The sequence below is a fragment of the Schistocerca cancellata genome, chromosome 3, assembly GCF_023864275.1.
Source record: "Schistocerca cancellata isolate TAMUIC-IGC-003103 chromosome 3, iqSchCanc2.1, whole genome shotgun sequence".
NCBI lineage: Eukaryota > Metazoa > Arthropoda > Insecta > Orthoptera > Acrididae > Schistocerca > Schistocerca cancellata.
Window position 1 is genome coordinate 241,631,014 of NC_064628.1, and position 27,633 is coordinate 241,658,646.

Consider the following 27,633-nt stretch of genomic DNA (forward strand, 5'->3'; position numbering starts at 1 on the left):
CTGTTTTATTTTTAACCGTCTTGTGTTTCTTTGAGATGTTCAGAGTGCTAATGGTGAAAACCAACGTTGAGGCGGATGCTGGTGTTTGCACACAGGTGGAGCTGGATGGCCATGACATCCGGAAGCTGAATGTTGGCTGGCTACGGTCGCAGATTGGCGTGGTGGGACAGGAGCCAGTACTCTTCCAGACCAGCATTGCAGAGAACATTCGCTACGGACGAGACGGTTCAACCATGGACGAAATAATACAGGCAGCCAAAATGGCCAACGCGCATGACTTCATTTCCAAGCTCCCGCAGGTAAACTCTAGACATATGCTACTTTTTAACAAACCATGGTTGGCATTTATACAGTTACTACTTTTTCTACTGTTTCGATTCTATGTTTCCTCTGTTTGTATAATGTGTCAATGCTTCACTTTTGTTTCTTCAGTGCGCAGTACACTGTTCTGTGGGGTGTGGCAAATAAAAGTGGCCTGGAGAGCAGAGTTTCAGGGTACAAAGAAACACAGTAGAGAAAAGTAAATATAGTACTAACCTGGTTAAACATAGGTACAAAGAAGGTAACTGCTAAGAAACCGTGGGTAACAGAAGAAATACTTCAGTTGATTGATGAAAGAAGGAACTACAAAAATGTTCAGGGAAATTCAGGAATACAGAAATACAAGTGGCTCAGAAATGAAGTAAACAGGAAGTGCAGGGAAGCTAAGACGAAATGGCTGCATCAAAAATGCGAAGAAATTGAGAAAGAAAAGATTGTCGGAAGAACTGACTCAGAATATAGATCAAAACAATATTCGGCGAAATTAATAATGTACAGAAGAATGGAAAATAAAATTGAGGGTGTGTTGGATGATGATCAGTTTGGCTCTGGGAATAGTAAAGGCACCAGAAAGGCAATTCTGACGTTGTGGTCGATAATGGAAGCAAGACTAAAGAATACATAAGACACGTTCATAGGATTTCTCGACCTAGAAAAAGCGTTCGACAAAGTAAAATGGTGCAAGATGTTCGTAATTCTGAGAAAAATAGGGATAAGCTATATGGAGAGGCAGGTAATGTACAACATGTACGAGAGCTAAGAGGGAATAATAAGAGAGGACGGCCAAGAACGAAGTGCTCGGATTAAAACAGGGATGTAGTCTTCCGCCCTTACTGTTGCATCTGTACAGCGAAGAATCAATGGTGGAAATAAAGGAAAAGATCTGGAGAGGAAGGAATTAAAATTCAAGGTGAAAGGATTTCAATGATACGATTCGCTGATGACATTGCTATCCAGAGTGAAAGTAAAAAAGAATTACACGATCTGCTGAGTGGAATGAACAGTCTTATAAGTACAGAATATGGACTGAGAGTGAATCGAAAAAAGAGAAAATAAAAAGAAGTAGCAGAAATGAGAACAGGGAGGAACTTAACGTCAGGATTGATGGTCAAGAAGTAGATGAAGTTAAGGAATTCTGCTACCTAGGCAGCAAATTAACCAGTGACGGACGGAGCAAGGGGGACATCAAAAGCAGACTAGCACTAGACAAAGGGCATTCCTGGTCAAGAGAAGTCTACTAGTAACAAACATAGGCCTTAATTTCAGGAAGAAATTCCTGAGAATGTATATTTGGAGCACAGCATTGTATGGTAGTGAAACATGGACTGTGAGAAAACCGGGAAAGAGTAGGATGAAAGCATTTGAGATTTGATGCTACAGACGAATTTTGAAAAGTAGATGGGTTGATAACGTAAGGAATGAGAGCTCCCTTGACACTGTCACTGCCCGCAATACGCTCTAAACCGGTATCAATCACGCGGCGGAGGTACACATGTTGTGCGCATCACGGGGTGTGGTTCTACGCATACATACATTTCCAATCGCATCCAGTCATCCGATCCACTTTTATTTGCCCTACCCTGTACGAGCTCTCCTCCACTGCACTTTTCATTTTCTATACACATAAATAATCTGACGGACAGGGTAAGCAGCAGTCTGCAACTGTTTACTGATAACGTTGTGGAGTATGGGAAGGTGTCATCGTTGAGCGACCAGAACGACATCACATGACTTAGACAAAATTTCTAGTTGGTGGATGAACGCTAGCTAGTTCTGAATGAAAAAAAAACGTAATTTAATGCAGATGAGAATGAAAAACAACCCATACTGTTCGAATGCAGCGTTGGTAGTGTGCTGCTTCACACCGTCACGTCGATTAAAAATGAAATGGACTATAGTAAGGTATACTGGGATAATTTTAGTAATGTGTGGTTCATCTGTGAAGGAGACCGCACATAAGACACTAGCGCGGCCTTTTGAGTACTGTTCTAGTGTTTGGGATCCGCACAAGGTTGGATCAAAAGAAGACATCGAAGTAATTCAGATGTGGTCTGCTGGATTTTTTACCAGTAGGCTAGAAAAACATGCAAGCGTTGCGGAGGTGCTTCTGGAACTCTACTGAGAATCACTGGAGGAAAGGCAACGTCCTTTTCGAGAAGCAGTGACGAGAAAATTTAGAGAACTAGCATTTGATGATGGCCGCAGAATTATTCTACTGCCGCCATTGTACATTTTGCGTAAGGGCCATGAAGATAATACACTTGCCATTAAAATTGATACACCACGAAGATGACGTGTTACAGTCGCAAAATTTATCGACAGGGAGAAGATGCTGTGATATGCAAATTATTAGCTTTTCAGAGCATTCACACAAGGCTGGCACCAGTGGCGACACCTATAACGTGCTGACATGAGGAAAGTTTCCAACCGATTTCTCATACACAAACAGCAGTGGACCGGCGTTGCCTGGTGAAACGTTATTGTGATGCCTCGTGTACCATCACGTTCCCGACTTTGATGAAGGTCGGATTGTAACCTATCGCGATTGCGGTTTATCGTATCGCGACATTGCTGCTCGCCTTGGTCGAGATCCAATGCCTGTTAGCAGAATATGGAATTGGTGGGTTCAGGAGGGTAATACGGAACGCCGTGCTGGATCCCAACGGCCTCGTATCACTAGCAGTAGAGATGACAGGCATCTTATCAGCATGACTGTAATGGATCGTGCAGCCACGTCTCGATCCCTGAGTCAACAGATGGGGACGTTTGCAAGACAACAACCATCTGCACCAACAGTTCGACGACGTTTGCAGCAACATGAACTATCAGCTCGGAGACCATGGATGCGGTTACCCTTGAAGTTGCATCACAGACAGAAGCGCCTGCGATGGTGTACTCAACGACTAACCTGGGTGCACGAATGGCAAAACATCATTATTTCGGATGAATCCAGGTTCTGTTTACGGCATCATGATGGTCGCATCCATGTTTGGCGACATCGCGGTGAACGCACATTGGAAGCGTGTATTCGTCATCGCCATACTGGCGTATCACCCGGCGTGATGGTATTGGTTACACGTCTCGGTCACCTCTTGTTCGCATTGACGGCACTTTGAACAGTGGACGTTACATTTCAGATGTGTTACGACCCGTGGCTCTATCCTTTATTCGATCCCTGCGAAACCCTACTTTTCTCCAGGATAATGCACAACCGCATGTTGCAGGTTGAGTTCGGGCGTTTCTGGATACAAAAATGTTAGACTGCTGCCCTGGCCAGCACATTCTCCAGATCTCTCACCAACTGAAAACGTTTGGTCATTGCTGGCCGAGCAACTGGCTCGTCACAATACGCCAGTCACTACTCTTGATGAACTGTGGTAGCGTGTTGAAGCTGTATGGGCAGATGTACATGTACACGCCACCCAAGCTCTGTTTGACTCAATGCCCAGGCGTATCAAGGCCGTTATTACGGCAAGAGGTGGTTGTTCTGATTTCTCAGGATCTATGCATCCAAATTACGTGAAAATGTAATCACATGTCAGTTCTAGTATAATATATTTGTCCATTGAATACCCGTTTATCATCTGCATTTCTTCTTAGTGTGGTAATTTTAATGGCCAGTAGTGTACTACAGAGATTAAGGCTCGTATGGAGGAATATAGTCCCTTTTCCCTTGCTCTGTTTTCGGATGGAACAGCAAACCTCATTTCATACGTTATCTGACCATATAATGTTTAGCATAATGTAATCTGTGGTATTGCAAACACTATACTTTGATCTTTCCACGGTTGTGACTGCGTTCCGCCTACGGTTCCTGGACCGATGTTAAGTTACAAGCTGTTTCTGTTGCACTAAATATGCAGTTAATGTAGTCCATTCCTGCGCAACTATCGACCTTTCGCTGAGTATATTTCAGTTATCTCACCGTTAATAAAATAGCTGCCCTGAAAGCAAAACATACTTCACAAAAGTAGCAAAGCGTTCACGACTTGGTTCTTCTTGAAGCTTAGGAAGAATTCAGTTTTCTTGCGCTGAAGCAACAATTATTTTGTATCTCAGTCATTTGATGTATAATGGCGGTTGTAATGCAAAATGTAGAGAAGTATTGTTTAAGATTTTCTCTCTTGCCTGACTGCATTTCAGTCACATGCAACACGCATTTTCAGTTGCCACTATATGTTCATTACACTTGAAACGCGTCAGACTGGCGCCAGTCCGTCGTTTAATTTTTCGGATTACGCTTAACCAGTCTTCGATCATGCAGTAGTGAGACGGAAACCAGATGACATCTTGATAGGGCCATGAGAGTGCAAAATTTATGGAATGTTACGCGCGCTTTGAAAAAAGCCCTCATACGACTTCCTGTCGTCGGGCCATGGAGCTTGTTGAACCGATTATTCAAGAAAAGATCAGTTGGTGATGTCCATAAAATTAGATGGAGTGGGAGATCGGAAACTCTGTCCTGAGAAAAGCTTTGCTCTTATCGGTCAGGGCTGCAACGTGTCACGAGATTGGGAGTTCGCCACCAAAATATTAGGATTTAGCATCTTCATATTTTCGCGGCGCAAAGACTGTTCCATAAAATTTCTTCTTCTGAGAAGTTGAATTACTGCGGCTGCACTTCCGAAATTTTGTGGAACTGTTAGAATTTTGTATAATTGAAAAAGTAAGTGATTGGCTAGCAGTTAAATAGACTATTCGGAGGAGGGAGGCAAATTTTTGTTGCGTGGTATCCAGAATATGACTACCACCGGAGTACAGTTATTTTGGCGACAGGTAGAGTTTGGATTCGGGATGAGAGACATCGATTGCGACTTTAGAAACTTGGATTTAGACTTAGGAAGACAAACCTTGTTTTGGAGACTTGGAAAGTGACTATGGCTCTGGAGATTTTGGCACTGGATTTCGTTTCTCCAGATGGCGGATGTACGAGTAGTCCACATTCTCGTGACGAAGAAGTATGGTAAGATGACGCTGCCAAAATGAATGGCGGATGAGAGTGACGAGAAAGATGTAAAGTTAGTGGGACGTCGTTTTAGAGTTACTCTGGGTACTTGGTGTCTCACTCATGGTTCGGGCACTTTTTGTTCCTACATTTGAGTTTTTTTGCGCCACAGTAGATGGATTCAGTCATCATTTGCGATGCCGAATCACTTATTGGATTTATCTCAGAGGATTAATTACCAGATACCATTCTCTACCCTTTCCACGTGGATGTTGCCGTTTAGTGCTTATACTTAAATTATTTTAGTTGCAAGTATTTGTGTACCAATTATCTCTTATCTCTGTAGGTTTGTAGATGATACTTGGTTTGGAGGTGATAGGGTACCATTTCTGAATCATACTGGTGTTCCTGTTTCCATTTTTATAACAAAAAATTATGGTCAAACTAGACCTATCTTTAATTTCAGCATACAGATGAACTCCATAGCTTCCTTTAATACCACTAATTTCTGTTAGGACCACACCCTGGACTCATCTGTTAGGGCGTCGTTGCTTCCGTTACGCAGTTTTTCACTTCATACCCGAGTCCGTGTGGGACAATCTGCGTATCGTGGGGTTCATTCTATGCAGACCAGAGAGGCATAGTTTACAATTAGCCGTAGCATAATGGCGTCTTACACACTGTAGGAGCAGCATATCTGAACGGATCGAAATGACATAGTCATGTCATTGCATCTTCAATGGTTCAAGTACATCGATTAGTTCTTTTCATTTTAGTGAATTTCATTCCTGAATTATATCGTTAATGTCATTAACTATCGGTGGTCTAAAAGTCACATAAGAATAGAAAAATATTAAATCTCTCTTACTTCCAGTGGGGATGTTGAAAGTAAATGGAGAGCATTCGACGTTCCTATCATGAACCTGGGTTACTGATCAAGGCATTTCGTGTTGTTTGTGAAATGTAGCTTTTCCAGCGGAGTGAGTAACCGTTAGTCGTTAAACACGTTGCAAATCAGTTTAATCATTACAAGAGGATGCTTTCACAATCATCTTCCGCCATGGTAAAATGGACTCATACAGGCGAGTGGCTCTAGCAGACGCTGGGACACTTAAGCTGCCTGTTGTGATACGTCAGAGGTGCGATACCGCACGCCATTGTGCAGATACGACGAATGCAGTCTGTGTTCCATGGTTTTAACATTTTGTTTTGAGTCATCGGTATTCTTACAGGTTTGATTGCTCTCTTGTGCCAGTCTCTTCCACCTGCACTTATACTTACACCGTACTCAATCAGTTCGTGAATGTTTCCGATATATGTCTTCCCTAGTAGTTTTTACTCCCTACAGTTCCCTCTAGCACCAAGGAACTTAATCGCTGGTGTCGTAACACATGTGCAATTATACTCTTCCGTCTTTTTGTCAATGTTTTGCGTATCTATATCTACATCTACCTCTACACAGATACTCTGCAAATCACATTTAGGTGCCTGACAGAGGGTTAATTGAACCATCTTCACAATAATTCTCTGTTATTCTACTCTAGAACACCGCACGGAGAAAACGAACACTTATATCTTCCCGTGCCAGATTTGATTTGCCTTATTTTATTATGATGGTCATTTCTCCCTGTGTGGGTCAGAGTCAAAAAAATATTTTGCACTCGGAGGAGAAAGCTGGTTATTAAAATTTCGTGAGAAGATCTCGCCGTAACGAGAAACGCCTTTGTTTTTAACGATATCCACCCCAAATCCTGAATCGTGTCCATAAAACTCTCTTCACTATTTCTCGATAATACAAAACATGCTGCCCTTCTTTAAACTTTTTCGATGTACTCCGTTTACCCTATCTGGTAAGGATCCCACACCGCGCAGCAGTACTCCAAAACAGGACGGAAAAGGGCAGTGTAGGCAGTCTGTTGCATCTTCTAAGTGTTTTGCCAATAAAACGCAGTCCCTGGTTCGATTTCCCCAGAACATTTTATGTGTGGTCTTTCCAATTTAAGTTGTTCGTAACTGTAATTCCTAGGTATTTAGTTGAATTTTCTGACTTTATATTTGATTGATTTATCGTGGCACCGAAGTTCAACGGACACCTTTTAGTACTCATGTAGATGATCTCACACATTTCATTATTTAGGGTCAATTGCCAATTTTGGCACCACACTAATATCTTTTCTAATTCGTTTTGCAATTGGTTTTGATCTGATGATTTTACTAGGCGGTAACGACAGTGTCATCTGCAGACAACCTAAGGCTGTTGCTCAGATTGTCTTCTAAATCGTTTATGTACAGAAGGTGCAGCAGAGGGCCTATAACACTACCATGGGGTACGCCAGAAATCACTTCTGTTTTAGTCGATGACTTTCCGTTAATGACTGCGAACTGCGACCTCTTTGACGGATAATCACGAATCCAGTAGTAATAACTGATATGATATTCCATAAGCACGCAGTTTTATTACAAGCCGCTTGTGAGGTGCGGTGTAGAAAACATTCTGGAAATCTATAAATACGAATCAGTTTGAAATACCTTGTCGATAGCACTAAAACTTCGTGTTTCACAAGAACGATGTTTTCTAAATCCGTGTGTCAATAGATCGTTCTCTTGGAGATAATTCATAATGCTCAAACACAATATACGTTCCATAATCGTGCTGAATATCGACGTTAACGATATGGGCCTGCAATTTAGCGGATTACTTCCGTTGCCTTGCTTGAACATTGGTGTGACCTGTGCAACTTTCCAGCCTTTGGGTAGGAGTCTTTCGTCGAGCGAGCGATTGTATATGATTGTTAAGTATGGAGCTATTGCAACAGCATACTCTGAAAGAAACGTGACTGGTATCGAGTCTAGAGCGGAAGACTCACTTTTATTAAGTGATTTAAGTTGCTTCACTACTCCAAGGATACTACTTCTAGGGCAGCTGTTCTTGATTTGTGTGGCCGAGCAATTCTAGGCGCTTCAGTCTGGAACTGCACGACCGCTACGGTCGCAGGTTCGAATCCTGCCTAGCGCATGGATGTGTGTGATGTCCTTATGATAGTTAGGTTTAAGTAGTTCTAAGTCCTAGGGGACTGATGACCTCAGATGTTAAGTCCCATAGTGCTCAGAGTCATTTGAACCATTTGTTCTTGATTTGAATTCTCGAATATTTACTTGGTCTGTTGTGGCGAAGGAATTTCGGAAGGCTGTGTTTAGCAACTCTGCTTTAGCAGCACTGTCATCGATAATATTTCAATTGCTATAGCGCATAGAAGGCATTTGAATGAGTATTGTCGCTATCGTACTTTACATTCGACCAGAATGAGAGATGCTTTATAAGCATCTCGCATTGAAGTCTGCACCAAATTTCGAGTTTCTGTCAAAGATCACCAATCTTGGAGATTTTGCGTTCGTTTAAATTTGGTATGCTTTTTTCACTGTTTCTGTAACAGTATTCTGACCTGATTTGTGTGCCGCGGGGGATCAGTTCCATCGTTTGTTTTTTTGTTTGGTATAAATCCCGCAATTTCTTTCTTCACCGGTTCTGCGGAGAACCTCATTCCTTACCTTCTTCCAGTCCCCTAATTACCGACATCCTTCTGTGGCACAACACCTCAGACGCTTCGAATCTCTTTTCCGGATTTCCCGCAGACCGTATTCTCTACCACACAATGCTATACGGGAAACGTACATTATCAGAAATTTCTTCCTCAATAGTAGACATCTTTTAAACAGGATTGCCTTATTTGCCTGTGCTAATCTGCTTTTTTATGTCCTCCTTGCTTCGTCCGATATGTTGTATTTTTCTTCCAAGGTAGCAGATTTCCATAATCAACAATTTTGATGTTAAGTTTGTCGCTAATCTCATCTGCTACTCTTTATAAGTTTCGTCTTTCTTGGGTTTAAGTCAATAATTTTAATGTTAAATTTATCGCTAATTTCATTTCTGCTAATCGTCATAATTTTTGTCTTTCTCCGATTCACTCTAGATTAATATTATATACTGATTAGACCGCTCGCTCCAGTCAACAGATCGCGTAATTCTTCTTCACTTTCACCGAACATAGTAATGCCATCGTCCAATACTATCGTCGATATCCTTTCACCTCGAATTTCAATCCCACTCTTCAATCTTTGTTTTATTTCCATCATTGCTTTTTGGATGTGTAGATCTTTCAGTAGGGACGAAAGACTGCTTCTCTTACACTCATCTTAATCCAGGTGCATCTTTCTTGTTCCTCCATTCTTGTCTTACCCTCTTGGTTCCTGTACTTACGGTATATTTCTGCCCGTCTTTCCCAATACTCCTATAGTTCAGATAATTTCGAACATCTTGTAGCATTTCACACTAAATAATGTCTTTATTAGTTCTTCATATGATATTAATGATAAAAATTCCTTATAGATATTGCTCAGTCGGCCTTTATCTGGCGTCGTACTTTCTGCACAGATGTAGATGTTCAAGCTATTTCTTTCATTAGGTTTGTAGTTGTGTGAAATAAAGCTTGGTACAGGCTACAGTTCACTTATCACAGAGAGCCTGAGATGTGCCCACACTAGATAGCCGTTTGCCTGTATCGAATCTGTGCTCACAGTAGCAACATGTAGATAGTTTTTGCTGTGTGGCCTTAAGATTTAGTTGATGTTATGATCATTTTATTGACAACAAAAGGCTGAAATGACTAAACATACAAAATTCTCTTCATGCTGAGTATTTTACACCGCCGGAAAATAAAAATCCAACGCCCTCAAGATAAGGTCATTTTATTGGTTGTTCATCATTGTAAGAGTATATGGTAACAAATTCAGAGCAAATGATACACGCTTCTGATAGTAAAGGATGTCCAAACAATCGCATCAGAACACAGTGTACCCTGCTCTGGCAGCAATGGAGGCGTGTAGTCTCACATGTAAATAATCACATAGGAGCAGAACGGCACCCTGCGATTGATTCTCCCAAGCACCTTACGACTTAATTCGGCAATGGTTCTTGCAGACTCTGGAGAACAATAAGTTCATCGTGTCCCATTATGTGTTTATTTGGTGAGAGATCTAGTAATCTTGCCACCAGGGCAATTGTTTTACTCGATGGAGAGCACGATGCATAGTAGTACCCGCATATAGACGTGCATTGTCTGGTTGAAAAAGTGCATCACCTTTTTTCGAAGAAATGGCAGTAGCGTGGAACTAACAGCCTGTGCAATGTTGCAGGCACTGGTTACCTTAGCCAGCAGAAACATCAAATGTTAACGCGAGATGTAACTGATTGCCCCCAACAGCATGGAGCCCGGAATGGGACATGTGTGTTGTGGGCGAACACATTCCACAATAGGCAGTTTACCAGGGCTAGCCACATACAAGTACACTCCTGGAAATTGAAATAAGAACACCGTGAACTCATTGTCCCAGGAAGGGAAAACATTATTGACACATTCCTGGGGTCAGATACATCACATGATCACACTGACAGAACCACAGGCAAATAGACACAGGCAACAGAGCATGCACAATGTCGGCACTAGTACAGTGTATATCCACCTTTCGCAGCAATGCAGGCTGCTATTCTCCCATGGAGACGATCGTAGAGATGCTGGATGTAGTCCTGTGGAACGGCTTGCCATGCCATTTCCACCTGGCGCCTCAGTTGGACCAGCGTTCGTGCTGGACGTGCAGACCGCGTGAGACGACGCTTCATCCAGTCCCAACCATGCTCAATGGGGGACAGATCCGGAGATCTTGCTGGCCAGGGTAGTTGACTTACACCTTCTAGAGCACGTTGGGTGGCACGGGATACATGCGGACGTGCATTGTCCTGTTGGAACAGCAAGTTCCCTTGCCGGTCTAGGAATGGTAGAACGATGGGTTCGATGACGGTTTGGATGTACCGTGCACTATTCAGTGTCCCCTCGACGATCACCAGTGGTGTACGGCCAGTGTAGGAGATCGCTCCCCACACCATGATGCCGGGTGTTGGCCCTGTGTGCCTCGGTCGTATGCAGTCCTGATTGTGGCGCTCACCTGCACGGCGCCAAACACGCATACGACCATCATTGGCACCAAGGCAGAAGCGACTCTCATCGCTGAAGACGACACGTCTCCATTCGTCCCTCCATTCACGCCTGTCGCGACACCACTAGAGGCGGGCTGCACGATGTTGGGGCGTGAGCGGAAGACGGCCTAACGGTGTGCGGGACCGTAGCCCAGCTTCATGGAGACGGTTGCGAATGGCCCTCGCCGATACCCCAGGAGCAACAGTGTCCCTAATTTGCTGGGAAGTGGCGGTGCGGTCCCCTACGGCACTGCGTAGGATCCTACGGTCGTGGCGTGCATCCGTGCGTCGCTGCGGTCCGGTCCCAGGTCGACGGGCACGTGCACCTTCCACCGACCACTGGCGACAACATCGATGTACTGTGGAGACCTCACGCCCCACGTGTTGAGCAATTCGGCGGTACGTCCACCAGGCCTCCCGCATGCCCACTATACGCCCTCGCTCAAAGTCCGTCAACTGCACATACGGTTCACGTCCACGCTTTCGCGGCATGCTACCAGTGTTAAAGACTGCGTTGGAGCTCCGTATGCCACGGCAAACTGGCTGACACTGACGGCGGCGGTGCACAAATGCTGCGCAGCTAGCGCCATTCGACGGCCAACACCGCGGTTCCTGGTGTGTCCGCTGTGCCGTGCGTGTGATCATTGCTTGTACAACCCTCTCGCAGTGTCCGGAGCAAGTATGGTGGGTCTGACACACCGGTGTCAATGTGTTCTTTTTTCCATTTCCAGGAGTGTATATCCATCACTCTCATACAGGCAGAACTCACTCTCTGTAAGGACGATAATAGAGCGCCGTACCACTCTGCAGTTGACTCTTTCACGACACCAGAGCAGCCATGTTTGGTGTTTTCGCTGTACGATTGATAGCATCGTGAGAGGCACACGTGATGGTCGTGCTGCAAGTACAGGGTTCTCAGTGGTCCCTGGTGACACAGAACGTGGCAACATGGGCCACAATTTCGTTCGTGGATGCTTTTGGGTCGGCCACCACTGCTCACGTAATACGTACATCTTGACGTGAGCCTGCACTACGCGGACGTCCAGAACTTCGTCTAATGGTGTGGCAAAGTTCCACAGACCACTGCTGAAAGCAGCGACACACCACCGATACACTGTGGCTAACACGTGGAGCAATCCGTTGATACTTCCATCCAGCCTCCTGTAGTGTGATCCCGCTCAAATGGCTGAAGATCTTCAACCAGAGTATGTACCACGGAACGAATGTTTCTACCTCCAGAGTCAAAACAGAGCGTATACAAAGAGGCCTCCTGAGCGCCTTCTGATCGCGAACACCATGAAAAATGAGCCACTAACACAGTATGCATATATTATACAAAGGTGCCACCGAACACAGTACTTGAGGCTGTTGTATTTTTCGCCAGAAGTGTATATTGATCTAACTGTTACTGAACAGACACAGACACGTCCGCGAGAAGAGGACAAGACAGCATTACCTGGAGTACTTTCCTTTCTATAGCACATTCGTTTTTGCTTTCTTTTTTCTTGTCAAATTCTAATCATAGGAATTATTTACTATGGAAAAATGTATCACTCTCTTGAGCCGACCATGTGCCGAACTTGCTATACTTGCCCCTTGGAAATAAGCTAAAAGTTGGTCTTTCCTTTGTAACATTGTAATATTTTCTTTGGCAGGTAATAAGAATGTAACCTTGATTTTGTTTGGCAAATTACTATTTTATCTGTACTCCTATATGGATCTTTATTAAATACACTACTGGCCATTATAATTGCTACACCAAGAAGAAATGCAGATGATAAACAGATATTCATTGGACCAATATATTATACTAGAACTGACATGTGATTACATTTTCACGCAATTTGGGTACATAGATCCTGAGAAATCAGTACCCAGAACAACCACCTCTGGCCGTAATAACGGCCTTGATACGCCTGCGCATTGAGTCAAACAGAGCTTGGATGGCGTGTGCAGGTACAGCTACCCATGCAGCTTCAACACGATACCACAGTTCATCAAGAGTAGTGACTAGCGTATTGTGACGAGCCAGTTGCTCAGCCACCATTGACCAGACGTTTTCAATTGGTGAGAGATCTGGAGAATGTGCTGGCAAGGGCAGCAGTCGAACATTTTCTGTATCCAGAAAGTCCCGTACAGGACCAGCAACTTGCGGTCGTGCATTATCCTGCTGAAATGCAGGGTTTCGCAGGGATCGTATGAAAGTTAGAGCCACGGGTCGTAACACATCTGAAATGTAAAGTCCACTGTTCAAAGTGCCATCAATGCGAACAAGAGGTGACCGAGACGTGCAACCAATGGCACCTCATACCATCACGCCGGGGGATACGCCAGTATGGCGATGACGAATACACGCTTCCAATGTACGTTAACCGCGATATCGCCAAACACGTATGCGACCATCATGATACTGTAAACAGAACCTGGATTCATCCGAAAAAAAATGACGTTTTGCCATTCGTGCACCCAGGTTCGTCGTTGAGTACACTATCGCAGGCGCTCCTGTCTGTGACGCAACGTCAAGGGTAACCGCAGCCATGGTCTCCGCGCTGATAGTCCATGCTACTGCAAACGTCGTCGAATTGTTCGTGAAGATGGTTGTTGTCTTGCAAACGTCCCCATCTGTTGATTCAGGGATCGAGACGTTGCTGCACGATCCGTTACAACCAAGCGGTTAAGATGCCTGTCATCTCGACTGCTAGTGATACGAGGCCGTTGGGATCCAGCACGGCGTTCCGTATGACCCTCCTAAACCTACCGATTCCATATTCTGCTTACAGTCATTGTATCTCGCCCAAGGCGAGCAGCAATGTCGCGATACGATGAACCGCAATCGCGATAGGCTACAATCCAACCTTTACCCCAAAGTCGGAAACGTGATGGTACACATTTCTCCTGCTTACATGAGTCATCACAACAACATTTCACCAGGCAATGCCGGTCAATTGCTGTTTGTGTATGAGAAATCGGTTGGAAACGTTCCTCATGTCAGTACGTTGTAGGTGTCGCCACCGGCGCCAACAGTGTGTGAATTCTCTGAAAAGCTAATCATTTGCATATCACAGCATCTTCTTCCTGTCTGTTAAATGTCGCGTCTGTAGCACGTCATTTTCGTGGTGTAGCAATTTTAATAGCCAGTAGTGTACTTAAACATAACTAACCTAAGGACATCACACACATCCATGCCCGAGGCAGGACTCGAACCTGCGAATCCCGCCTGAAGCACCTAGAACCATTCGGCCATACCTGCTGGCGGCTACAGCAAAACTCTTGATTTCGATGGCAGTGGATGAGGCTATGATAGTTCTTTGGACACTTTAGGATTATACGTCTACTGCAAGCCATTCGGACGTAATGTCTTCCCCTGTGCAGGGCTACGACACGCTGGTGGGCGAGCGCGGCGCCCAGCTGTCGGGCGGCCAGAAGCAGCGCATCGCCATCGCCAGGGCGCTGGTGCGCCGCCCCAAGATCCTGCTGCTGGACGAGGCCACCTCTGCCCTGGACACCGGCAGCGAGGCCAAGGTGCAGGCCGCGCTAGACAAGGTGAGTGCAACGCACCAAAAGTTAATTCCAGCAACGCGCTTGAACAGAATTCTTGCAGACTTGGTTATTTGTAGTTCCTTATTTACCACCAGTTACGCAGCTTTATTGTGATATGACGCTCGTAGTGTAGCAGTTCAGAAAGCCAAATGAACAGATGCAAGAACCCGCATCGCCGTTCTTGGTCAGGTCTTAATGGAGTTGGTTTCTCGATACCTTCCTCCACCTGTTATGAAGTGACAAGTGTGTATCTGTGTCGCGGGAGTGACTGCTTGTGCAGTGTAGTGTTGAGTTTGTGTTGTTATGGGTGAACGGAAGGGAGAGGGTGAAACTCGGTGTCGGCATATAGCCTGCTCCTCTCGAATAGCACCGAGAGGGCTCTTGAGCTTAACGTCTGCAACAGACGGATGGATCACCATCAACGATGTCATATGCCTTGATTTCAGGAGACACTGCGGAGAGATTTGGAATTTAATATACGATGCTGGTGCAAAGTTTGGTGATCAAGAATTTTACGCCACCACCTCTCCTCCAAATATTGACAGTGAACATTTTATACGGGCAATATTTGAATTGACTTACTTCCGAGGGCCATCACATAGTTGTGCGCTAGCGACCTCGGCTACGGAAGCAGTTAGTGTTTCAATCACATCCAATTGACATAAAAATGTGGAGAAACCAACGTTCCTGGCACCGTTACAGTGGCCTCCTTCTGAGTGTTCCGAGTCTACGTTAGTTTATCCAGTATAGTTTATTTACATTACTACGCCGTACGATACCCATGCCTACGCGGTTATATCATTTATATACGCTCTAAGCCATACAATCGCGGAAGGCAAACTTGCCATATGTGCATTTTTTGCGGATCTTCTTACACACAGTGCAAAGAACTCAGCCTCACAGTAAGTACAAGCAGCAGATGCCTTACCGTTTATGAAAGTAATGAGTGTCGATACACTGATAAATCTGCAGACAGGGATGAAGATTTTTCGCCAGTCAATGAACCCAGTGCAAACCTCTCAAAGTGTCTCTGTGGTTGTGACTGGGACCTATCAGCTGTTGCTCTGCAAGTGATAAAAAATTGAAATGCCGTGTGGCTAGGGCCTCCCGTCAGGTAGACCGTTCGCCTGGTGAAAGCCTTTCGAGTGGACGCCACTTCGGCGACTTGCATGTCGATGGGGATGAAATGATGATAATAAGGACTACACAACACACTGTCCCTGAGCGGAGAAAATCTCCGACCCAGCCGGGAATGGAACCCGGGCCGTTAGGTAAGACATTCCGTCGCGCTGACCACTCAGCTACCAGGGGCGGACTGCAGGTGATGATAATAACGCAGAATTATTCGATTCCAGTATCAGAAAATTTGTGTCTCAGCATAAAATATATGTTGCAGATTACTGTAGAGATACTGGCATTACTCAAGAATACATTCAGGACAAAATTATTTAAAAGGAAGCTCTAGTCACGAGCATCAGTAACTCAACTGATGACACTAAGAGTCTGTCTGTCCAATCAAGATAAGAACACTATTATGGTGGCGATTGAAGTGGAGTATAGGAAAGAAGAGTTTCTGATATAGCTATACTGAATAGGACGTTGTTGCAATCTCTGACATTAGATGCCTTGGTTTCCGATGGAATGTCACTCTCTACTTTCGTTGGGAGCGTCAGCGATAACTATCGATCTGAAACGTTGCCGGCAGACGGTGAATCTAGTTTGTACTGTCGACTGTGACAGAGACGACCACTGTACGCAGATTCCAGGGAACAAAATTGAATCTTTGCGAATGTTGACGCCACCAACAAAACACCTGCCTTGTAATAACGACGTACAATAAAGCACCCCTGGCAGACTCCAGCTGCCAATGTTCTGCTTGCCTCAAAGTAATAACTAACATCTAGAAAAGTGATCCTAAAATAATTGTTAATAAGGTTTAAAAAATTCATAGTAATGGAGACATGTGGCTTTGTTGCTTTGTGGTTCTGAGTAACGTATTAAGTAACTTGGTAAATGGTAAATTTAGCGATGCTCCAAACCATATAAAGTTTGTGGACATCAGAGTAATTATGATGTACTTTACATTCTGCACCTGACTGGGAGTCAAAGTCACTTAGAAGTGTCTAAGCATTTGACTGTTCTTTTATTCTTCTTTTCTACAATATTGAAATTTCAGATCTGTACTCGTTTTCAGGTGATTCATGGTTCTTCCACAGTAATTTTACACATTGAATGCTGTAGGACATGCCACAATGGTCATCCGCAATATATGACCGTAAATCGAATATAATATGAACGCCACTTATATGAATACAGACATTATCAGTCGGTGCTCTCACATGTTGTTTTTGGTTGGACACGTTACAACACTTCAGTCATTTTCAATAGCTAGGCTGACCAGACGTCAAAGACATAAAAACTGTGACTCTTGTGGCTGCAGTTTATACTTAAGCTTGTATTTCATGTCAGATTTTGAAATCTACTACAGGGATACGCCGTTGCAGCAACTGAAAAACCTAGGGCAAGAATGACTTTTCTTTTTGTGAATTGGAAAGAAAAATGTAGGTGCATTACAAATGAGTAAAATTCTTTTCTTCAGAAATAGACTGGATGTATTTTCTGCAATGTTCAGTCACTATTTTAAATAGGTAAAATTTGTTAGTCCTGCAAACTTTGTAATATTATTTATCAGATACAATTTTTCGTTCTAAGATTTACTTTGCTGTATTTATCAGGAGACTGAACTGATTGTAGCAGTTCCTTGTCAGAAAGAAAATAATTATAAAATTCTGTGCAAGAAAACTGAAATGAGTTTTCACAATAATAACAGCTGTTACTTTATTTAAATTAGCACGACCTTTCATCAGGATCTTCTGCAAGGCAGGAAGAAGACACAGCCAACTTGTTTTCCTGTTATGTAACAGGGACTTGTATTCAACTCCAGTAAACTCATAGACTTCTTTTAAGGCTCGGTCTCTTACGGTACAAGTTTTAAAACATTTGTAAATTTTGAACATAGTCACCTCAACATCAATAGACAGACCATTTGCTACTGATTGAACACTACTGTGCAAAACGTTAGCACCACATCGAACATCAACACGTGACTTATTTAGTTTTGCTTAGAGATACTGGTAAACATTGAGTGTTCCATTACAATTGGCTCCCCCAAAATTGGTATTTGTATTGTCTGCAGAATATGCAATTACTTTGTCCATTAAAACGTATTTCTGTGTCAGCTGTTTCGTTTTGAACTTAGATAACAACCAAACTTTTTACTTTTACGTCGAAAGCAGGAATGTAATATCGAAATATTAATAGAATCATTTTCATTGATTTGAGATTTAATACATCATTCATTGTGGAAACATATTTTTCTTTTTGTGATTCATTAGCTATTACTGTAAGAACATGAGTGACAAACAATTAACAACAATTGCTTCACTTTTAGTTCTGGCACAACAATATTTGGGCCTGCCGAACAGCTTACGAATCAGAGAAGAAGTGCAGTGATTTAATCGAAAGCTATGATTTTGATAGATGACGTGATACGCAAACGTGCTTTCTTCAGCAGACAGTTTTAATTCAAGCATTCTTGAAGTGTTTCTCTTAAAAAAAGAATTCATCTCCTTGCTACTTGTAGATGTCGATGATGCTTCCTTGAACTTCTCCTTTTGTAAATCGCTTCTCCTGCCGCGATCTATTGAAAACACCGATCTGCATAACGTACATTCAACTTTACCCTTTATGACGCTTTCGCAAAGAAATGGAAATTCTTTCTTTAACCTTTCATTAAATGAACACCTCCAGTTGGGCATTTTCACCAGACACCACACTTCCTTTATTTAATATCCACATTCATTGACTTCTAACAAAACGAGGTAGTAACTTTTCGCGCACAGTTGATCAGCCACCGACTTTTACTTCTAGTCTAGTGCATACATGCCAAGCAATATTCAATAAGCACCGCTAACACGAGCTGCATCGCTCACATTCTTCACAAAGTTAACTTCCATTTGGCTGCAGTCCCGTTAGGAGAATGGTTCTCTTTTATACCTCCTTTTATTTTGGTTTTAATTGTCTCGACGGCCGAAAAGTAGAAGATCGGCAAGTTTGGGGCGAGAGTAGGTAATACCTATTTGTCTTTCCAACACCTCTCATTCTTTCTTTAGGCAGAAGATGAGTTAATGAAATGTGGTATATATTGTGAAAATAAATATTTCCATAACGTTCTTCTTCTAGGAAATTTGTTTTACACAGATATTTAATTAAATGAGAAATATTATTCCTCTCATTTCCTTTCTCGACACAAAACCGGGACAATTGTGTGTTCCAATTATTATTACGGGACACCGGGACATTTATGTGAAAACCGGGTCTTTCCCGGCAAAACCGGGACGTCTGGTCAATATCCCTACGAAACTAGATACAATATACAAAAATGCTCTTGTCATCGTTACATTAACAAATTAGACCTAACTACACTATGCAAATTAAAGTTATTCCATCATATTTCTTAGCACATGGCTGCGTCACTATTATTTATGTCGTGTAATTATGTGTTTATCTAATTTTTGATGTAGTATTGATAAGTGTATATGTTGCCTATTGTTTCTTGTTTCATAGGGCTGTTGAAAAAGAATTAAGTGTCGAAACCGATTCAACCAATAAACACTATATGTGAGCATAGACCGGTATGCACCAACTACGAATCAAACATGAACGAGCTACTTATATGGCATATCTTACCAATATTATCTCACAATGCAACATCAGTCCAACTTAGAACTAACAGTTGACAGAGCTACAGATATATTTCATCTCTGACGCAGACACGGATACTTCATACTGTATCAGCGATTCATCATGTTTACAACTGCGTCAGGAGTTGCATTGTGTTTTGGACTGTTGTTGAACTGAGAACTAATGTTGGTTTTAAATAGCAGTGTTCGTTGTATGGTCAGTTGTTGCACATGATCTTCTTGCCATCTGCTACGGCTACAGTGCAGCGTCCCTCGTCCATTAACGTTCTGCTCGCAAATTACTGATTCCCGCAGGGTTTCAGACGATACTACTGCATTCGCACTGAAGTGAATGTCATGGATCCATCACGCTATTACAGAAATGCATATATATACACGAGCAGTGTCTGTTCTGTCGGACACGTGCAACGGAACAGACACCACTCGTATACACACACATGTCAGTAGTTTATATCCGTGATTGTGCTAATGTGAGATAACTATGCTCTGATTAAGGGATACTTTTGGATTTAACTGTTTCAAGTTAAGTAATGTTATTATGTCATTCGTATGACGACGTGTACTTCTAACTATTTCTGCTTTCTGTCCGAGTACCCACCTATTCCTCGGCACTCGGTCGCATCCAACACCAGATATGGCAGTTAACCTCAACTACTGTCCTTACACAGAGTTAGCTAATATATGATTGCACGAATCTTGGTTGGGCAAAGAATTTTAGACGTTAGCGCTATTACGACAAGGGAAGATGCGCCAATATTGGCGTAGAGTGAGAGTACTTGGCACTTCACGGTAAGGCATCCGTCGGATAGGGATGATACGTATGGCGGCCTCATTGGTGTTAATAGATTGGACGAGATTATATACTGGCACCTAGTTTTACTATCCCGTGTTATCATTAGAACCAATAGCAGAAACACGATGCAATACTACACACACACTCGCCAAACTCAACGACACTTTCCGTTAACATAGTGACACTTCCGGTACTAAAGTGGCGCGGAAAGAGTTGCATCAGGAAATAAGCCACTGCAAAAGCAATGTAAGCAGGTTTGTTTCCTAGGAGACAGAAAAGATCGCAGAATAGTTAGTAAAAAACTGGTAGGCGATTCTGATATTGGCTTTGCTGTTGTTATTGTACTTGGAGTTCTCCACTGGTGACAGGACTTCTTAAAGTATGTCTCGTTTTTCCAGGCCAACAGAAATAATACAACATTGTTCCAGTATTCTTCTGCTGATAACTAATGAATTATTATAGTTATAAGGATTTTACCATAATTTCTGACAAATTCACGTTTGCAATCGTGCACCAAATATTCAAAGTGGTCCAAAAAGTGTACGTTGGTTAATTATCATTACTTCCTAATTAATTTGCCGAAACATGTCATATTTTGCTGTTGTCTGTCAGCTGCCACATATCCTTTATTTTGTTGCATGATGGTCGCCACACAAGTGTTGTTTTGCTTTTTTTCATGTTAGACACCACACAAGCGTTGTTTTGTACATGGCTAGTACAACGCTGACATTCGATAAAAGGAAAATAGTTTTGAACTGGTAAATTAAGTATGAAAACATTAATGAGGTTCAACGCCAATGGAAATATGAGTTTCAAACAGAGGCATCGACAAGTGTAGCAGTTGCACACATTTGAAACAAGTTTGAAGTCGAAGGCTGTGTTATAAATGTTCACAAACAATGATACGGAAACCCTCTAACAGCAACACGTCCAGCGAATTCCCGTACTGTGTTACAACAATTCGCTCGGTCATGACAGATGTCTGAGAGACAGCGAGCCCCTGAAACCACTCTGAGCCGCTCAGGCGTCAGCGCGTTTAGAAGACTGCGAAGTTTAAGCGCTACATCCCAAGACCAAACACACTAAACGAGGACAACGCATATCGTAGAATGTAGAACTGCGAGTGGGTTAATAGTATGGCGCACGGAGATGAAGCGTTTGTAGAGATAATTGCGTGGTCTACAGCGGTGCACGTTAATGCGGTGGTACAGAAAACCGGCACAGTTGCGCCTAATGGACTGCAGCAAATTGGCACTTCAATGTGAAAAGAAACGTAAGTTTATCGGGAGTGAATCTGTGGTGTGGGGTATCTTATCGGGCTTTGATCGGGCCATTTTTCTCTGAAGGCACTGTTAGCAGTGAGATGTAACCAGAGAAACTTGAGACATCTATTTTATCTCCCGACCGTTAATTGCATGGGGACGAAAGTCTTTACGACTTTAATTTATTTTGTCGCTACCAGTTTCAACGCTTCATTGCGTCATCTTCAGGACTATATGCATAAAACATTAAAGATAGCATTATCAGCTTATCAATCAAGTTACATAGAAACAGATTAAAACAGATTGAGAACAATGGCAAGACTCTACAATGAATTTACACCGAGCATCTGACAGAAAGAACAGATAAATCCATTGTCACATATCTAAAACGTACCATCACGAATTTCCACTCAATACATTGTACAATTATACTATCTATTAAAACTTCTTTAAATACTATTCATGAGTTTTATCTGACAGTCGGACATGCATTATCCGCACAATCCTGAAACAACTTACTGTAAGACAAAATAACTGTAAAAGGTGATTAATGGAAGGAAACAATACCTCACAAAGAAGTAAAAACAAGGAACATGACCTATTTGTCGTATCAAAGTAAGTATAAAGTGCTTATTTGTACACAGATAAGGGGCATACACTACGTCATATCTACAAAATGAACGTCCAAGACGTGATATAAACTGAATGTAGGACCCACATATATAGAAAAATGGTTCAAATGGCTCTGAGCACTATGGGACTTAACATCTATGGTCATCAGTCCCCTAGAACTTAGAACTACTTAAACCTAACTAACCTAAGGACATCACACAACACCCGCATATATAGAACGTATATATAGAAGGTATAAGCTGATAATGCTATCTTTAATGTTTTATGCATACAGGCCTGAAGATGACGCGATGAAGCGTTGAAACTGGTAGCGACTAAATAAATTAAAATCATAAGGACGGCTGTACGTGTTATTATTTCTTGTCACGATAGTAAACGGCCGTCGTTCCAGAGACCTCCTGCTAAAAGGATGGATATACAAAAGAAAGGCTTCACTTTCAACAAAACGGTGTCCCACCCCACTACCATAATCGTGTCAGTGAGCGCCTCAACAAAATTCTATCCTCACGATGGACAGGTGCAAGAGATTCTGTCAAGTGTCCACCACGTCCTCCAGATTTAACGACTCTGAAATTTACCCGATGGGTAACACTAAAGGACGTCGTTTATCGACACAAAAACTACCCACACTGGATGAACGTCGAGGATGCATACAACATTCATGTACAGGTATCCAACTGGACACGTTAAAGTGAGTAGGTCGTGCAGAATTTCTGCGACATCACCTCTGTAAGGATGTTAATGGTGACCATTTCCAACACCTGCACTGATTTCAATAAGTTACACTTTCACGGAAAATGAGACGTTTTCGTCAATTAATTTCGAAGTTATGTGTAACTAAAGAGTGTATTCATTTTCTGGGCTTCTCTGTGTTTGTCGCCTTTTGAAACTCTCTAGTTCCAACTCTTCCAGGCCAGCGTCGGACGCACGACCATCATCGTGGCACACCGACTGTCAACCATCCGCAACGCGGACAGGATCGTGGTGATCAGCGGAGGCTCCGTCGTCGAGGAGGGTCCGCACGACGCGCTCATGGCACTGCAGGGCCATTACCACAACCTCGTCACCACACAGGTCACCGACTCTGAAGACACTTCCAAATCTCCAAATGAATCTGCGGGTAAGCCTCTTAGAGCCCGTCGTCCGTTCACAGCCGCTTAGTTACGAAGAACGAGTGTCCTCGCCTGTTACCCATTTTCCAGCGTTTTTAAAGAAGGGTGCATGCAGTTATAGTTGCGTCATGTCCAGGAAACTAAAAGTATGTTCACCGTATCTTGCCACTCTGATTACACTTTGCATGGCACATATTACGTTCCAATATATGTCCAAAAATCTTGATGAGTAGATCACTTCTCTATAGAAACGTACACTATGTGAGCAAAAGTATCCGGACACATCCAAAAACATACGTTTTTCATATTAGGTGCATTATGCTGCCACCTACTGCCAAGTAGTACACCATATCAACGACCTCAGTAGTCATTAGACATCGTGAGAGAGCAGAATGGGGCGCTCCGCGGAACTCACGGGCTTCGAACGTGGTCAGGTGATTCGGTTCACTTGTGTCATACGTCCGTACGCGAGATTTCCACACTACTGAACATCCCTAGGTCCACTGTTTCCGATGTGATACTGAAGTGGAAACGTGAACGAACACGTAAGCACAAGAGCGTACAGGCCGACCTCGTCTGTTGACCGCCGACAGTTGAAGAGGGTCATAATGTGTAATAGGCAGACACCTAATCAGACCATCACACAGGAATTCCAAACGGCATCAGGATCCACTGCAAGTACTATGAGAGTTAAGCGGGAGGTGAGAAAACTGATTTCATGGTCGAGCGGCTGGTCATAAGACACACATCACGCCGGTAAATGCCAAACGACGCCTCGCTTGGTGTAAGGAGCGTAAACATTGGACGATTGACAGTGGAAAAACGTTGTATGGAGTGATAAATAACGGTACACAATGTGGCGATCCGACGGCGGGGTGTTGGTATGGTGAATGCCCGGTGAGCCTCATCTGCCAGCGTGTGTAGTGCGAACAGCAAAATTCTGGTGTGGTCGTGTTTTTCAAGGAGGGGGCTTGCACCACTTGTTTAGTTTGCGTTGCACTATCACAGCACAGCCCTACATTGACGTTTTAAGCACCTTCTTGCTTCCCACTGTTGAAGAGCAATTCTGGGATGGCGATTGCATCTTTCAACACGATCGAGCACCTGTTCATAATACACGGCCTGTGGTGGAGTGGTTACACGACAATAACATCCCTGTAATGGACTAGCCTGCATAGAATCCTGTCTTGAAGTCTACAGTACATCTTTGGGATGTTTTGGAATGCCGACTTCGTGGCAGACCTCAACGACCGACATCGATACCTCTGCTTAGTGCAGCACTCCATGAGGAATGGGCTGCCATTCCCCGAGAAACCTCCCAGCACCTGATTGAACGTATGCCTGCGAGAGTGGAAGCTGCCATCAAGGCTAAGGGTGGGCCAAGATATTGTATCCCAGAATTACCGATGGAGGGCGCCACGAACTTGTGAGTCATTTTCAGCCAGGTGTCCGGATACGTTTGATCACATAGTGTATATTAAAAATTTCCGCATGCGCATGAAGTGACGAGGCGAGAAGTGTCACTATCGTCGTCTACACTGAACAGAAGCATATTATTCGCTTACTACAGCCAGGGAACACAGTATTATGAAGACTCGTAATATAACAGGAAGCAACAACAGAAATTATTGTAAAACGCGACAACAGCTATAGAAACATAAGCCGTGAAGGAGAACAATTATTTGTTATTAACTTACTGATGTATTTCCCTAGAGTAATCGTCTAATATACACTGATGTGGCTAAAAATCGTGTCGGACCTCCATTTGCCACACGTAGTGCAGCAGCTCGACGGTTGGAAGTCCCTGCAGAAATGCTGCGCCATGTTGCCTCCATAGCCGTCCATAGTGCGAAAGTGTTGCAGGTACATGATTTTGTGTAGGTACTCACCTCCCGATTATGGGCCATAAATGTTCGATATGATTCGTGTCGGCCGATCTGGACGGCCAAATCATTCGTTCTAACTGTCCAGAACGTTCTTCAAACCAATCTCGAACATCTGTGAAGTGGTTACGTGACGCATTGTCATCCATAGAACTGCCATCATTGTTTGGGAATATGAAGTTCGTCAATGACTGCAAATGGTCTCCAAGTAGCTGAACACAACCATTTCCAGTCAGTAATTGATTCAGCTGGACCAGAGGACCCATTCCAGTCCTTGTAAACACAGCACGCACCGCTGTCGTGGCAACACCAGCTTCCACAGTGACGACTTTGGTCCATGGCTTCATGGAGTTTGCGTCTCATTCGAACGCTACCATCAGTTCTTACCAACTGAAATCGGGACTAATCTGGTGAAGCCACGGCTTTCCAGTCTTCTAGGGTCCAACCGATATGGTTACGAACCGAGAGTGTCGTTGCAGGCGATGTTCTGTTGGCAAACGCACTCGCCTCGGTCGTCTGCTGCCATAGCCCATTAGCGAAAGATTTCATCTTACTGTCCTAACGGATACCCTCATCATATCTCCAACAACGATTTCTGCGGTTATTTCTCGCAGTGCTACTTGTCTGTCAATGCTGACAATCCTATACTAACGCCGCTGCTCTCGATCGTTAAGTCAGTGCAATGGGCCACTGCGTTGTTCGTGGTGAGAGGTAATTCGGTATTCTCAGCACACTCTTGCCACTGTGGATCTCGGAATATTAAATTTTCTAACGATTTCCGAAATGGAATGTCTAGCTGCAACTACTGCTCCGCGTTCAATGTCTGTTAATTTCCGTCATGCAGCCATAATCACGTTGGCAACCTTTTCACTTGAATCACCTGAGTACAAATGACAGGTCCGCCATAGCACTGCCCTTTTATACCTCGTGTAAGCGACACTATCGCCGTCTGTACATGCGCATATCGCTATCCCATGACTGTTGTCACGTCATACGACGTTCTGAGCCGCGACCTTTTCTCCACATGTCACTCTGTTGTTTGAAGCGTTGCCGAACCCGAGGGTGACGTCGCAGGGCGCTACAGTTTTTTACCATTACAGAGAAAGGTTGTAGGCACCTTTGAACCAAATTTCAGACTTACGGGTCACAATTAGCGACTGTTTTCGGGTTTCGGAGAAGTGGTATTTTCTTGGGCAGTCTGTTTTCTGTACGCCATGTAGTTTTCGTGCAGTCATATTTTGAAATTCCAGAGGTATGTATGAATAACCCTGTATTGGATACATAACACCATTTCCAGTGTTACTTTGCACAGCAGCCGTTACATTTATTATGTGTTAGAATCGGTGGCTGTGCCCCATTTTCGAGGTGTCTATGACGTTATATTTTCAACAAGATAGCGCAAGAATATTTTTGCTCTTGCTGTGCTAACCTAGCTCGATACATGGCACTCTGAACTACTTCCGTTGTCATCACATACTAAAGACCCCTCACCCATCGAAAACACACGTTGTATTGGAGACCAACATTCCACCAGTCGATTGACTGGAACAGACCTGCATCTGTCACGCAAGACCATTTCGACTCCATACGGGCGGGCAACAGAGCTGTTGCTGCTGCCAGAGGTGACTGATCTGTTTTAAGATTCAGACTGCGCGTACCTCTGAATCATATACAAATTTAATCATGTTTTCTGCCCACTATACTGTACGCATGCAGTAAGTAAAATTTTGTTGCAACTTTGGTATCCAGTAGGGTAGATGTGAATGGGGTAGATGTGTCACTTGGAACCGGGGGTTGCAGACGCGAGCCGCGTGAGGCCGGAACGCCTGCTGAGTGTGCGCAGTGACGCGTCGTCGGCTGCGGGGGAGGAGGAGGCGGAGGAGCAGGAGATGAACCCCGCGCTGCGCGCCGCCGCCGAGAGGTACGCCGAGCAGCCGCCGCGGCCGGTGGGCGTGCTCGAGGTGATGCGCCTCAACAGCCCCGAGTGGCCGCAGCTTGCCATCGGCACCGTCTTCTCCATAGTCGCCGGCTGCGCCATGCCCGTCTTCGCCGTACTCTTCGGTGACGTCATCGGGGTAAGGGAATGAGCCACATTTTGACGATTAGCCCTATTTCTTTCCGAATGGGTACCAAACAAATTTGTGTGGACAACCAAGTAATGCTATCCACACGTCCCTTAAGCCGTCGGCACACGGACCGTGCATCCGAACGTTGAGCGTTGAGCGTGCCGAGTTTCTGACGTCATAGCGTGGAATAGCACGTACGGGAGTCTTTCCGAGCGTGGAGAGCAATATCTGGCGTGTCAGATATTCTGAGCGTGCGTCTCAGCGTTGACCAATGAGATGGCACA

General features: G+C 43.8%; 1 protein-coding gene across 1 annotated transcript in view; it reads left to right on the forward strand.

The window, feature by feature from the left end:
* The window catches only part of LOC126174874 (ATP-dependent translocase ABCB1-like), a 204,596-nt gene that overhangs the window by 98,299 nt on the left and 78,664 nt on the right, over positions 1-27,633 (forward strand). Inside the window, exons 10-13 of the mRNA XM_049921286.1 lie at positions 96-299; positions 14,670-14,840; positions 23,201-23,408; positions 27,084-27,358. Of these exons, the coding sequence (XP_049777243.1) occupies positions 96-299; positions 14,670-14,840; positions 23,201-23,408; positions 27,084-27,358 (858 nt within the window). The remainder of the gene's footprint in view (positions 1-95; positions 300-14,669; positions 14,841-23,200; positions 23,409-27,083; positions 27,359-27,633) is intronic.